The sequence below is a fragment of the Humulus lupulus genome, chromosome 8, assembly GCF_963169125.1.
Source record: "Humulus lupulus chromosome 8, drHumLupu1.1, whole genome shotgun sequence".
NCBI classification, from domain to species: Eukaryota; Viridiplantae; Streptophyta; class Magnoliopsida; order Rosales; family Cannabaceae; genus Humulus; species Humulus lupulus.
In genome coordinates, this window is record NC_084800.1 from 179,751,687 (window position 1) to 179,767,377 (window position 15,691).

The following is a 15,691-nucleotide window of genomic DNA, read 5'->3' on the forward strand; positions in this document are numbered from 1 at the left end:
TCTAGCCCTTATCTTATTCCCCTAAAATCAGATTAATTATTTTGTCTCTAACCCTCTATTCTCTCCATTTCCTCCAATCCTAGATCTTTTTTATCACTTTGTGAATATGGAAACCTTAAGAGCTCCACTGCCATTGGAGGTCTTTAAAGAAGTAAAGAAAGTCAAATGACAAGATAAATGATGAGTTGACTCAAAAATCTCAAACAGAATTGGGTAAGGAAGAAGGAAGTTGTGTTTAATTCCATTTGTATATGAAATATGTCCTTCAAGTGTTTGTTGAATTTTTTATAAGAGAATGTAATTTCAAGTAAGGTAAGGGCAAATAATGGTGGTTATCAAAGATTGCAATGGTCTGTTTAAGATTTTGGCAGCTGTAATAGTTGTTGTTGGCGATATAGTTGAAGGTGAACTTAAAGCAGTGCTTAAAGTAATCTATGATTGTGTTAAAGTTGTTGATACTTGATTTTCCTACATGGCAAGAACTGTTTGGATTTAAGCTTCATTTTCTAAGTACTTTTTTAGTCCATTAACCATGTTTTTAAGCACATTTATGTACTGTTAGTCTAGCTTGAAATAGATATGCAAATTCACCATGTTTTCTGCACATTGATTATACAATTATACATAAAATCTATATCTATATGGTTAAAAAAGAAAAGTGGCAGCAATAATCCAAAATGACTATAGTCTTAATATTTTTATTTAGAAGTTATGTTGGATGCTTGGATTAAAATACATGTAGGAAAACCTGGTATTTGAGTTGAAGTTGGAGTTTGTATTTAGCTAGACCTTATGCTTAATTTAAGTTTTCCATGCTTGCTGAAATGGATATGGAATTGTTTACTGCTGTTATTTACAATTACTAGTTGTTTTCCTTGCTGAAATTGATGTTACATCTTGTTCAGTAGAGTTTATTATTCCGGGGTCTATATTTACATAATTTGTGGTGTGAGGTTGATGTTAATAGTGGGTTGATCATGATGAAGCTCAAGTGAATGTAGACCAAAGTTTTATCTTTGGTTGAGCCAGTATAAAATTTGGTTTTTTTTTTTTTTTTTTTTACTGTTTATATTTTGATTCAAGTTTTACATTTGTTTTTTTGGTACTATACACAAAACAATTCAACAAAACACTATCTCCAAAACCAAAAACTTTGAATAAAACCAACAATGCCAAGCTTTTGGTGCATGGTAAACACATCATGACAATTTTTTTTTGGAGTGACTCTTTTCATAATTATTATATATATATATGTGTGTGTGTTCTAACTTGCTCTATGATCTTAATCAGGTAGTTGTACAAGCAGACATAAGCATATCTCAGTGTAGAGATTCAACACATTGGATCCTAGAATTCATAGTACAAATAGTCAACACCCCTATGCTTGTGTGTGCTTTTTCAAATATTCATTTCCATTGTGGTTGGTTTGCCTAAGCAAGAATAACTAGTACAATGATTTTCAAGAGGCTCTCTTATAATGGTGTGGATGTTTGATCTACTTTCATGTGGAACCAAGAAAAGAAGATGAAAAAATTCATTCGGGAACACCTATTTATGAAACCCCAACGATTAGAATATGAACACATTTCATGTGTGTGTTTGATATGATTTTTTTTTTTTTTGTTTATAGTGCTTTTACAATAAAGATTAGAATATATAATATTAATATTGCTTGCATCAGTTACCATATAGGATATTATATATTGATTGAAATAATTGTTTTTGTTTTTAATGCATGTATAATTATAATATAGAATATTACATGTGCTCATCAAAAGCTTAAATAAATGTATTGATAAATTAAAATTCAATATCATATTACCCATGTATATAAATAATAAATTAAAATAATTTTTAGATTCAGTAAACGAATCATATATTTTATGTCTGTTATATTTTTAGATTTTCTACCAATCATAGATTCAGTTTTTTAAAATTTAAAAATAGTTTACAGACAATGAACCAATCACATTTTCATAAACATGTTTTCAGTAACTAAATTCAGATTTTCATTTCAGAATCACAGTTTTAGAAAACACAATTTTTTAATCGCGAACAATCAGGCCCTAGTATTTTTTTAATGATATTGATTTATCACAATCTTGCTCAATAGTTATATATATTTTTATTTTATCAAATTTATATTAATATGTAACATATTATTTATATTTATATATATTAAAAAATGATAAATATATAGTGTAATAAAAATATATTTTTATCACATATTTTTTTAAAATAAGTCATGTTCACAATTTTTGAAGCAGTATATAAAAGATTTTATGGTGTGGTGATATTGAGTTCATTTGAAAAAAAAAAGTAGACACTCTAACATGTTAATAAATTTAAGATACTCAAGCAAATTAAGACCCTATAATATATACATATTTCTGTTATAATTTATCTTTTGTGCTAATCATATCAGATAAAAGAGAAAAAAAATGAAATTATGATATAGTTTCTTATATTTTTTTTTATATAAGAATAAAAAAAAGTATTAGCAAATTGAAAAAAAAAATTGATTATGAGACAGTTTTAAGTAATGATCTAATATATGTGTATGTATATACATAATTTCGGGTGAATTATACAAACATATATGACATTAAAGAAAAGTTGAAGAATTACTAAGTGTATACAAAAATTATAATTTTCTATCATTATCAAAAAAATTGTAATTTCCTTACTCATATTGTATTTTTTTTAAAAATATTATAAATCTATGTATTTATATAAAGAAGTGCCCTAAGGAGATGATGTATTTTCTTAGTTTTTCTAATTTTTAAAATATTATAAATCTATATTTTTTTATATAAAGGCACTAGAAAATTGCTCTAAGCCCTGAGTTGTTAGGACTCGGGGATATAGGACTGCGTTAAGTGTTCCCACTTGACATTGCACTAAAAGTTAATCTCAAGAACTACAGGCTTGGGGGACGACACTAAGTGCCTAAGACTATCCAAATACTAAGAGAAGTCGATAGAGACTCGAGTCACCAAGATTCGCGCGCAAGATTTGAGTCTCTAAGACTTGAGGTCCACAAAATGCGAACAAGTTGAGGCTTCGGATTCTCATGGTGTTACGTTACATTGGGTTGCGTTAAAACCCAACAAAATTAATAAGACCAAATTTCATAATTGCTAAAGTCAAGAAAAGTAGTGTAAGCTGCATAAAGGCACAAATGTACTTACAATTGTTCTCGGGGCCCGAGCATTAAATTGTTTACACCCCAATAAACAAAAGGCACACATGCCTACTTAATAATAATAAGTAAAATCACTTCAGGCCCTCGCCTGGAGGAACTTTCGCTACCACCACATTGACGGGATTCGTCTCAGGAGCATGACCAGTCGTCCCAGCCACCTTTTCTTGGGCTGGCTTGGCCTCCTTAGCCAGAAGACACTCCTCGAGCATCATCTTCATGTTAGGCTCCTCCGTGAATGACAAATCCATATCACAGTTGCTTTGCCACACCACAAACAGGGTGTCATCTGACATCACGTCGAGATCCCTCTCTAGCTCCTCTGCTCGGAGCTAGAGGTTTTTCGTTCTCTCAAGCGAGGCTCTCTGCGCAGGAGGCAGTTTGCGTGGATTCCTCTTTTGTCTTGGTGGCCTTCTCCTAGACTTTATCCAGCTCGGTGGTGTGAGCCGAAGACTCCTCGCAACTCAAATGGAGATCCTCTCGGTTCAAGCGAAGCTCTTCCCGAACAGTTGTGAGGTCCGCCAACAGCTTGTCGTTGGCCTCCTCCATGGTCTGAGTCTGGCATGTGGAATCTTTTAGCAGCTTCGCGGAAATGTCCTCGAGAGATGGCAGCTTCAACTGCTCCGTGGCCAAATGGGTCTCCAACTCTAAGACATGGGCCTTGAGGTCCTCCAAGTCCTTCTAGACCAGCGAGTGCTTTGCCAATGGGACTGCAGTCTCCTTGAGTTGTGCCATCTCCTTCTGAAGCTCCTTCAGCTCAAAGGAACTTATGGTAACAATTTCCTAGAGTTGTTGGTTGAAGGTTGCACCCTGCACCAAAACAATACTTGTTAGCTCAATGAAGAACTTAAATAAAAAATGGGAGTTGAAGATTCGAGACTTACCTTCAGGGTGATGTGGCAGCTGGCAACTATCAGCGAGAGCTCGTTGTCACTACCACAGTGAGCGAAGCTATGGAAGGGCATGTCGCATAGGGACCCCGCCAATTCCTAAAGCAGCTCAGTGGCAAGTAGAGTCGTCCTTTCTCCAACCCTCCCCGTGTGGAGAGACTCTAGCTCCTCGCGGCTAGGAGGAGCGATTGGACCATGCGGTCTGTCTTAGGTACTCTGTGATGACTTTGAAATCTGTGTTACCCTCGTCAAGACAAGCATTGAACTACTCAACCACCTATCTGTGCCTTTCTAAGTCTTCTCCCTTGAAGTGCTCAGGAAAGACCACCATGCAAGGTGTCCTGACCAAAGGATAGTCGGACACTCTAAAAGGGATTTCCTTTCCCCTTCTGAGTGGGCCCCTCATCTCAAGGAGGGGATACCTCGAGGTCAATGACCTCATCGGTAACCATTAGCTGCGGAGGAGTGGCGAATGGAGCAGCTTCTGGAACTGCAGGAGCCATCGGGGGTGGAGGCACGACCACCGAGGCCAAAGGTATAGCCACCAAGGGCGAGAGCACCACGCTCGATGCTTCTTGGGTGTTTATTTGAGAGGGCCCCATCACCCTCTGGTGCTTCTACCTGACCAAGTTAGATAGGCCCATGCTTTCTGCATAAAGAAACATATAAGGTTAGTCTTTGAAGGGAAAAGAAAGGAAATAATTTATAAAGACATATAACATGCATGCAAGACACAAAATAAGTCTCCTCAAGAGCCCCACCACGGTAAGGCTCCTCCGAGTGAAGAACGGAATGGAAAAACTCACAGATGAGTCATCCCATCTCCCGTGTCACATTGGTGTCGTAGTGACAAAACCATATTGCGTTTATGGACGTCACCTCATCCAGAGGCACAAACCCTTGGGGGTGTTTCCTCATCTTCGGATGGCGGAGAAAAATGTCGATAAGGTCTTGATAGTCCTAGTACTCCTCACCAATCCAAGGACACCCCAAGATTTGCCCACACTCGAGGAGTGATGGCGAGAATAAGGAGTGGTCGGGACTAGTTCCCTCTACTACATGATGGGCATAGTAAACAACTATTGAGGATTTACCTTGAGGCACAGAGGATGATTCGATCCCAGCTTCGAGTTCCTCGTCATCTCTTGCCTCCGTGGCAACTTGGATAATGAGTACGTTCTCAATGTGCTCCTTGCGAAGACGTTGTTCATACTCGTATTAAGCCTTCGCCGCAATATACTCCGTGTGGAGCCTTGCCTTGTAAAGCGACTTCCTTGAGTCACAAAAACTGGTGAGGGCCATGAGGCTTATCCTTTGCCCCTCTTGAAGTAGGCCATACTGCCAGAGATGAACCTTTGTGACGAGGAATCTGAGACTCATCTCTTCCTCGGACAGGGCATTCATTTTCTTGAACCTCTCGTTGTAAGCATCGACGAAAGGTGTGCGGCAGAAGAGACTTGAAAAGAAATGGTTAAGACTAAGGAGCAACCACGTGCGGAGGCCTAATAAAATAAAGGACCCAAGGAGTAGCACTTACCAACCCGGGCAAAGTCCAGGAGAAGAGTCGGGTTGGTCCGCATGGGGAAGCCACTTGCCCAAAAAAAGTGGTTCTTGTAGTCCCTCACGTGGTTCTCATTGTCACTTGGGGCATTGTACTTCATCCTCAGGTGTGTATGCTTCATCAAAGTATAGTATCTGTCCCGATCATCCTTCTTCGAGAATGGTCGAAAGCTGTAGATATACAATATCTCAACTGGGGATGGAATGGGCTAGTTCTACCACTTGTATATAACAAATAGCCTGACTAGCACCTGATATCCATTCAGGGACACTTGGAATTGAGCTATGCCGAAGAAATTCAAAAAGTCTACATAGTACTGGTGCAGTGGCAAGGTTGCACCAGCTTGTAGATGAGATGCACTCTAGGGCTCGAGGTCATGGACGCTCTCATGCGCTATCACATTCTCCCGTGACAAGCGTACCGACATGTCGGTGGTGTCCACCCCGTGGTGAGTAATAATCCTCTCCAGAGCTCCCCAGTGTTGCTTGGGGTCACCTCCACCTTGAATCCTTTGGCAGTGTAGGTTTCATCTGACGGCAGGGGACCCAAGTTCGCCTCTTCCTCCGAGATGCCAAGTCGAATAGGCCTATATGCCGTCAGGGGTTTGTCTTCCCTTACCACGAAAGCCTAAATACTCTCCACCGCTTGTTTTCTCTTCTCGAGAAGTCTTCCTGCTTCTCGAGCCATCTCTAATATCTCGAAGTCGAATGCGTAGAATGCCTGCTAATGTAGTTGTTGAAGCTCCTCAGACATCTGAAACAAGAAACCAAACAGTTAGTGTCATGACCAAAAGAAGGATAGGCCAATAACGAGAACCCCTAAAACTAATGCTCGGTAAGATGAGAAGGAAAATTTCTAAGGGACTGGAGTGTCTTCAGGGCCAAAAGATGGTCAAATGTCCAGAAATGCAAAAAGTCGCATACAGAGCGTAAGGGGCCATTTCGACCGTTTTTAACGTCAAAATGTGCCCAAAAAGGTCTAAAAGAGGTCAAAATGACCTTTGAAGTGCCAAAAATTCAAAATGTTAGGCATGCACCTAAAACCCTCAACAGAATTAAAAAATAAACTCAAAGCCAAACAAAAGACAAAGAAGTAAAACTTACTCAAGATGAATCACTTGTATGTGTTGAAGTGAGTCCTGACTTTGAGAAATTGTTTGTAGCTTGACTAGAAGTAGGATGATTCTCGCCAACCGTCCAGAGCGTCGAGAACTTGGAAAATGGGGGAAATTTGGGAAACAATGAAGTGAAGAGGAAGAAAGGGTTTGAAGGTTCAGAGGTTTTGAATTTCGAATGCTAAAAGTGATTTTTGAGAGGCGGTTCTCAAAGTTTTATACTCGAACAACTTGGGGTGGAAGCAAATCCACCCCGATCGTTGATTACCTACGACATAGGCACTCGAGAGTAATCCAACGGTCAGAATCCAACAGACGTGGATTGTGATCCTCTGTCTTATTTTCTTCTAGTTTCTGTCAAGTTCTTAGATTAGGTTGATAGCGAAAAAGACAGTCAACAATGCTTAACTAATTGAAAAGGATTAATAGCCTAACAACATTAACTAATTAACAAAGTGTAATTAATTCTGCTTTTAATAAAAGGAAACAACTTTTAGGACAATCTTATAGATTTGTTTAAGCCTTTGAGAGTGGTTCTTCTTTCTTTTCTTTGTTGTTGCTAATCTCTTGTATTATTTTGCATGTAGTTTGTATTGTTCTCTCCTTCTCAAGAGTTCTCATGTGTAATCTTGAATCTATCATTTGTATTCTTTTGTACTATTTGATTGTAACCCTGGTACCTCAAATGTAATATTCCCAAAATGATTAGGTTAATGTTGGTTGAAAGGCCTTGATAGGTGAATAACAAACTTAGATAAAAACAAATTAAGAAAATGTAAGTATAAACGGGGAAATACTCTCTAACTAATTGAATTAATTTATCAATAATATCTAAAATGAAATAAGTTTATTTAGCAATAATCACTAGTCTTTTTGATGGATTTTAGTATGATTTTAATCATTTTTAGATTTAACTTGGTGAAATATGATTATTTTATTAGTTTGCAGTTAAATCGTACTCAATTGGTACTAGTCTTACTAGTCTTCTAGTCCCATTTATGTCGTTTAAAAAAATATAAAATGTTGCATATTACATTTCTTTTCCCCTATATTGAAATGAATATGGTTAGATTATTGGAAGGGTGATAATTGAGTGAGAATCTGATGTAAGATTTGATTCTTGCAAGAGAGGTCATGTCTTTTTGTGTCATTCAACTCTGAATGACCAGAGAAATGATGAAGGTTTTTCTTCTACAAGAAGTATTTGGAAAAGAAATTTTTTAATCCCATCATATATTTTGTTTATCTTTTCTCATTACACTCTCTAATCTGTTATCTAGTAGAACCAAAAGAATGCAAACCATGATGCTAATACAGTAATTTTACTGTTTTCTCAAGTCACGGGACCATTGTCATTCCTATATAAGCTGAGCTCATGCAGAAGCTACATTCAACAGTCACTCTCTCCTGCTCTCTATAAACTTTTAAGAGAAGGTAATACTAGCAAAAGTGACAAAGGTACGCTAATTCAGTAAGTATAAGCTTTTTCATCTTAATTACTACACAATCTTTTATATGTGGTCTAAAATGTATTTCAATTTTCAGATCAAGCATTTCTAAGTTGATATGGAGAAGGAAAATCTGGAGGAGTTGCAGAGAAGATGCTCTCTTTTTAAAGAAATATCTCAACTATATGAAGCAAATTATGAAGGTTTGCCTTGACATAATATAGAAGAAAATAGTTGATGTGTTTGTTTGAGTTATAATTAATGTGTTTATTATTTGTTAATATAATCAGAAAAGAAGAAGGTGCAAGATTTGAAGCAGCGGCTTGAAGAAGTGGAAAATGAACAGAAGGTGAGCTCTGACTAATAATTAATAACATCTTTGATAAATCTAATCTAATCTAATCTGATCATTACTATAAGCTCTCGTGTGTTTGTTCTATTGTCTTGGTTTTGCACTTAGGTCTTAAAGCTTATTGCATGGCAAATTAACTGATGCAGCTTTCTCTGCTTTTTTATTACGGTTGTGATCAGTTAAAAACTTTCTAATTGTTCTTGTTACTTATACAGCTGAAGAAAAAGAACAAGACAGTTCTCAAAGAATCGAGTGATTCAGAGGAAGAAGAGGCTGAAGCTGAGGAAGAAGATGAGCCAGAAGCTGAGGAAGAAGAGCCTGAAGCTGAGGAAGAAGATGAGCCTGAAGCTGAGGAAGAAGAGCCTGAAGCTGACAAAGAGCTTGTGGAGGCTCTTATTGCAAATGAGAGAAAGATCAAGGATGAGCTGAGTGAACTGAGGAGGCTCTTTATTAATGTAAGTTTTAATGTTTTTTTTCCTTCTTTTTTTTTTTCTGGGTTATTCTTTGACCAAATTCGCTAGTATGTCATTTGTTGTAACTTGTTTCGTGTTAAAAAAAATATAAGTTTTGTCTAAGATGATGCTAAACCGTTTCTTTAATTGACTTGTATAGCACTTCAAAAATGCGTCAACTTCTTCTGGTCCTTTTGGTGTGAAGAGAATGGGAGAACTAAACTCTGAACCATTCACTGAAGCAATGGAATCGCGCAAGGACAACCACTATGAAGCTATGCAGAAATGCACATTATGGAGCAAATATATTAGAGATCCACACTGGCACCCTTTCAAAGTTGTCAACATCCGAGGGAAACCTACGGTATGTATTATATATTCTTATGATTATTGGCTTATGTTGTTGTTGTTGTTGTGTTTGTGTTTTGTTTCTATGTAATTTTAACTCCTTTACTTTCCAAATTCATAAACATTTTTTTAAACTGTTAGTTAACAACAACCTATAACTTATTTTTTACCTCAACAGAAGTTGAATGTCAAGTTCTCGGATTATTATTTTAGTTAGGAAAATGGAAGCATATTTCACTTGTTTGCTTTTGATGTTTTTGGTACTTGTAGATAGTTCCTTTCACTGTTTTTATGTATTAATTCAGGAAGTTGTTGATGGGGAGGATAAGAAGCTGAAAGGACTGAAAAAGGAGCTGGGTGAAAATGTTTATGAGGCTGTTAAAGCTGCCTTAGTTGAGATGAATGAGTATAATCCTAGTGGCCGTTTTCCCGTACCAGAGCTATGGAATTTGGAAGAAGATAGGAAAGCAAGTTTGAAGGATGTGATTGAGTTTATTCTGGATGGTTGGACTCCTAACAAACGCCTTAGGTACCTAATAGTTTCTGAACCTTCAATTTTCTTCCATACTATATACTGTCTTACTATATTCTTGTGTTGGTAAGTCAAGTTTTATTTATGTATTTATTTTTGGTTGAACTGCAGGAGAAGGTGAAGTTGATATCATTGCTTCTGTAATCTGTGTGTGGAAATATAGTATTGTGTGTGCTCTTTTGAAACTTTATCGGTAACATGATAATTCTGTCAATGGTCAATGCTTCGGTCTGACCATTTTCATGTGAATATATGTATTTTGGGAAGTACCCTTTATGTTCTTTATGCTTTTGTTTTGTAATCGTAGTCTTACCAGACTATAGACCGACTGGTCATATTATGCGTTCTCAAGTAAAATGGACTTTGACATGACTTTTAGGTTTATTTAGCTACTATCTTTCAGTATTTTTATTGGGTTTATGAATTATTCAATTGGTTCTAATCCTATTATGTTTTTAAAAATTGTTGCATCTTGTTTTTTCCTTTAGAAAGTAACCAATATGATTAGTTTGGAAGGTAAATTTAGAGCATGTGATCAGCTCCATTTTCTAGTACAAAATATTGCATATGCATCAGGTGCATTCCCAGAACAACAATCAGACAAAGATAATTGTTAGCATGCCAAACTTGCTAAATTATGATGACTAATAAATTAGACCATCTCGTGCATACTTTTTACCAAATTATTTGGCCCAAAATATAAGATGAGAATGATATATTTGGCCTATTTTTTGTGTGCTCCAATGCAAAGGAACAAATTAACTTTAAAATAAATAAAATTAAAAATTTAATAATTTGTATTAATAAGTAGTAAAGAAATAATTAAAAAATATAATATTTATTATGGATTAAATTTATTTTATGATATATTTGAGATTTTTACATAAAATACTAATTTTTATGGTCAAATTTTTTTTATACGGTTTTAGAGAAATCGTTACACTTTTATGGTTGTCTTTTTTTTACTTTTTTTTTGTTGTTTTTAAATTGTTTTTAAGTTTTTTTTTTTTTATGTTTAATTGTTATGATATATATATATATTATTTTTGTTATTTTTTAATATTTTTTGTTTAATAAATTGTTTTTAAGTTATTTTTTAATTATTTTTTTTAAAAAAAATTAATATATTTTGTGTTAAATTTATCTTAATTTTTAGCCTATACTAAATTTGGTATATATTTTAAACTACCATTTATGTTCAATTTTATGAAAATTGGTTAAAAAAAATGGCTATATACCAGCCCTCCATTAGAGATGCTTACAATAAGCTAAACTTTCAATACGGTGTTATTAGAGTTTGCCCAAAATACTTTCAATATGGTGTCTATACCATCAAATTATTAAAATTCTTCATACTTGCCAATAGCAAGCAACTCAGTCACATGCTAATTTCCCTCAAATACTTCTTGCACAAACGCTGTATGATCACTGGCACTGCTATGGTCCCCGAGCTTAACCTCAGTAGCAACTTTTGCATTTGAATTGATTAAATTGGCTGAGAAGAACAAGATACAAGTCGGATTTTCAAATATTTTTTGGGCATTAAGTCTAGAAATTTTACTTTTTTAAGCAATGCAAGCACACGAGGATAGTCTGATACTAGAACCATTTGGGTAGTTATTTTATTGAAAAAATTACATAAAATACTAATTTTTACTAAAAAATTACGTTTTTACTGTCAATTTCATTGATTTTTAATTTTACGGTTTTAAGAAAATTTTTACATTTTTACGGTCTTTTTTTTGTTGTTTTTATGTTTTTTTTTTTTTGTGTGTTTTCACGTTGTTAATTTCTTTTATTAATGTTTAGTTGATCCAGTAAGTTGTTTTCAAGTTGATTTTTAGTTATTTTTTCTAAAAACCGTATTTTCGTAATTATAAAACTTTAAAAAATATATTCTGGAAAACTTGAGTGTGTATTTTGAAAAAAAAAAATAAGAACAGTAAAAAAAATATATATATTTAAAAAAGAAAAAAAATCTCTATATTATTTACAAGACTATTCTCATTTTGGTGATGTTTTCTTTGATACATCTCATCAATAATAATAATACCAATAATAATGTATACCCTTTGTTATATAAAGTATATTTATTGGGATAAACCATCATAGACAAATTGTAAAACTTGTGAAATTTTTGTTTGGTAATTTGATGTATTTTCAATAGCATTGTTGAAGAAAAAACCAAGAATTATTGCTATAGACGAAAATGTAGGAAAGACAAAAACATTAGCATCAGCTTATTATCATAAATATTTTGGTAATGATATATTCCGTATGGTGATTTACATTGGGAAATTTTAGGCTCTATGCATAATTACATAGTAAAAAATTTTGACATGCTAACATAAAGATTCTTCCTAATAATGTGCTTCTACCATATTTTGGACAAAAGTACCCCTTTCATTTAAAAATCTCTGATTTAACATCACACACATTTATTTCTCCTCTCTCTCTCTCCATCACTCACGGCAATTTTTGCACTCACATGTATAAAAACACTGAACCGAGCTGCAATATTTGGACTGCTCGAATCTGAAAGTTTCATTTCATGTGAAGAAACTGTCATTCCTGACGTTTTTGAAGAGAAAAAATAATGGGTAAGTATTATCTCATTCTATCTACTTGTGAATATGAAATGTCATGGTTAGATATTAGTTTTGAATTATTCTGGTGTTGAGTATAGTATGTTTTTCTGCATTTTTTTATTTGTTATTCGGATCTGAAAGATTTGGAAATCTGTGGGTTGCCATTCAAAATCGATGATAAATCGATACCCAATCGATGGAAAATCGATACCCAATTGATGGTAAATCGTGTCAAATCGATGACAAATCGATATAAGTGCTCAAAGATGCTAGACACAATGCCACATCGATGCCCTACCGATGCCCCATCAATGTTATTTCAATGCTGAGACAAACATATAATTTGGAGATTATTTTCAATATAATATCGATGTCATGTATATTGGTGTGTTTCAACATCGAAATGGCATCGATAAACCATCGAAAATGCCTCGCGTACAGATGCCAACCACTAGCATCGATTATGCATCGAAATGTCATCGATGTGGCATTATGCGGATAACATTATGTAGGCATCAGTTTTTCATCGATTGTGCATCAATTCATCATCGATTTTACTGTATTTTTATAATTTTCTTAAGCTTTTTTTTTTTGTAAATTTGAAGGTTCTAGAATTAATATAATTATTTCTTACAATGGTGTTTGGGAATAGAAATGAGAGAAATGGAATTTCAAAGGTGGTTTGAACACTATAATACACGTACCAATTGATGTTGGTTACATAGAATTATTGGAGAAGTTGTATTCAAAGATGAAAGTGGATAGGTTTAATGCCATGAAATCCCTAATGCGGTTTAATGGTTGGATTAGTAGGTCGGGGGGGTCATAATGTTGGAAATGTGCCCTGAAAGCATATGTAGTAGACATTGTTTTTATGAAATAAATAAATAAATTGAATTTGTTATGCATATATTTTATGGACTATATTATTCTATGATAATATTATGTAAATATCAAGAAAATTCCTAAGTTCATGAATGTAATCTCAAACACGTATTAGTACGAGAGGATTGTGTTTGAGATAAATGAACTTGAATAGTTCGCAGTAAAATAAAGTTATGGAATCTTTAGATTAATTACTGCAAGTACGGTCCACTAGTATTATGAATACATGTGATCTAGATCCGGATCACTAGTGTGATAGGACACTTTAGTGGAGGTGCTTTATATATTGATAATATATAGAACTGGACCAAATATGTTTATTAATACTTAGTTAAATACCGTTTCGAAGTATTAATTAAATGTATCAACTGATGATCATATACAAATTGATCTTAATCCTGAAGTTACTATGAACTCCTGTTTATATTATATGAGTTCTTTGATTCACTTGTTAGGGTCTGTCAGAATGATCAGGCTAGAAACTTTTGTTTTGGGAACTCATTAATATAGATGGCTGGGGACATAGTATACAGATATGGAATCTATACCTTCTCGCAAGAGATTGAATGATGGTTCTCTTAAGGGTTGACTTTTGGGACTGAAAGGTTATTGAGCTCAAATTCATAATTTAGTTATGAATTAACATTCACTAGTAGAGTCAATGGTACTTAAGGAAACAAGACATAATTAAAAGGGTAAAACGGTAATTTTATTCCCGATTAATTATGAACCATTATTAGAGGGTCAAGTTGTATGCAATGATTAAATCAATGGACGCTTTATGATTATAAAGTACTCAGTAAATGAAATGTCTATAATTACAAGAGTTCAATCTCATATTTATAGTGGAATAATCATGAGATTAATAAATTAAGATTATTTAATTAAAGAGTTTAATTAATAATCTCAAATTTATTGGAGCTTGGAATTATAGGTCCATAGGTCCCCATAGCGGCTTTATCAACACTGTTCAAGGTAAGAGTTGATATGACATATTTAAGAAGAAATTTGTTCTTCAGGCCAAATATGAAATTATATGATAATAGTGATTAATTAATTAATTACAAATTAGTTGTAGTTAACAAAATTAATTAATATTTAATTATTATATAATTTTCGAAATTATATTAAATAATTAAATTAAATTTCGAAATTTAATTAAATAATTAATTAATTGTAATTTTTGAAATTATGATTAATTAAATATTTATTTTCGAAAATTTTGGGTTTAATTAATTAGTAGAATTAATTAAATATCTTTATTTGAGTGGGAGAAAATAATCTGATAAGTTCAAATTGGATTTGAATTTAAAATATTGATATTTATTCAAATAATTAATTATATTTGATAATGAATTAAAAAGATAGTTAATTTGAATTAGCTATCAGGTTGTTAGATCTCATCTGACAAAGAAATTTGAATAAGTAATTAAATAAAATTTGAAAAACTAATATCCCTAGAAATTAGGAAGCTGCACGTTCATACACAGTCCATAGACTGTGTGTGGCGTGTAGGGCATGGTATTTTTCAGGGATAGGATTTTTAATTTTATTTATTTAATTAATTAATGGATAATTCAAAAAAATTGGTTTTTGGATTTTTTCATTAATGGAATAATTAATTAATTAAAAAGTAAATTGTAAAATGGTTACAGATTTATTTTTTAAATTTTGAATATTTTCTGTTAAGTAAGACTGATCAGATTATTATTCAAAATAAAATAAGTGAAGAGAGTGAGACAACTCTGACAATTTCGCTCTATGAAAAATAGAACGATAGTTTTCTCCCTCCCTGAAAATAAAGAACCAATTCTCAGGTATATTCTCTTGATCTCATGAGTTGAGTACATCAAAGAGAATCACAAATAAACTATCCTTCATTCTCTAAGTGCCCACACATTTCTTGAGGTGTAGAGAACGCTTTGGAAGATCTTGGTGTGAGTACGTGGGAGCGACTTGGATAGGAAGATCGTTCTAAATACGAAAAGATAGCAAGGACACTTGATAGGCTTCAAGAGGTATGATTTCTATTAGTATCTTGTTTATGATTAATGTATGTATATTAATGGATCCGCATATTTAAAGGTAGTTTAAATATGTTACAAAAATTATGTTGTACACTGGGCCAACAACACCACCTTTCCGCTGCGTATTAGGAAACTCGTTCCTAACACATAATTGATTTATTATGCCATTAAATGATTATATGCATGTTTATGTGAATTATATTATAATATGATGTTAAACGCATGCATGTGGGTCCACATTTCATTATAGGGGCATTTTGGTAATTTAGTCTGTTGAGGGCATAATTGTGTA

General features: G+C 33.7%; 1 protein-coding gene across 3 annotated transcripts; it reads left to right on the plus strand.

Annotated features, from left to right (window-relative positions):
* The first annotated feature begins 8,004 nt into the window (after window positions 1-8,004).
* On the plus strand, window positions 8,005-10,277 carry LOC133794810 (factor of DNA methylation 2-like). 3 transcript variants are annotated; one of them, XM_062232225.1, is made up of 7 exons: window positions 8,005-8,238; window positions 8,313-8,418; window positions 8,506-8,564; window positions 8,783-9,022; window positions 9,180-9,383; window positions 9,673-9,896; window positions 10,011-10,277. In XM_062232225.1, exons 2-7 carry the CDS (start codon window positions 8,334-8,336, stop codon window positions 10,018-10,020), a joined length of 822 nt encoding a protein of 273 aa, XP_062088209.1. In that variant the 5' UTR covers window positions 8,005-8,238; window positions 8,313-8,333; the 3' UTR covers window positions 10,021-10,277. The 3 variants fall into 3 exon arrangements, with proteins under 3 accessions (XP_062088209.1, XP_062088208.1, XP_062088211.1); XM_062232224.1 differs by having other exon boundaries at window positions 8,005-8,225; XM_062232227.1 differs by having other exon boundaries at window positions 8,005-8,201.
* Window positions 10,278-15,691: the final 5,414 nt, after the last annotated feature.

What these genes read in the sequence shown, in the direction of transcription:
- LOC133794810 (XM_062232225.1), top strand. Translation starts at nt 8,334, where the DNA reads ATGGAGAAGGAAAATCTGGAGGAGTTGCAGAGAAGATGCTCTCTTTTT. An exon ending in ATATGAAGCAAATTATGAAG is followed by an intron (nt 8,419 to 8,505) that starts GTTTGCCTTGAC and finishes TAATATAATCAG; the next exon opens with AAAAGAAGAAGGTGCAAGAT. An exon ending in ACATCCGAGGGAAACCTACG is followed by an intron (nt 9,384 to 9,672) that starts GTATGTATTATA and finishes GTATTAATTCAG; the next exon opens with GAAGTTGTTGATGGGGAGGA.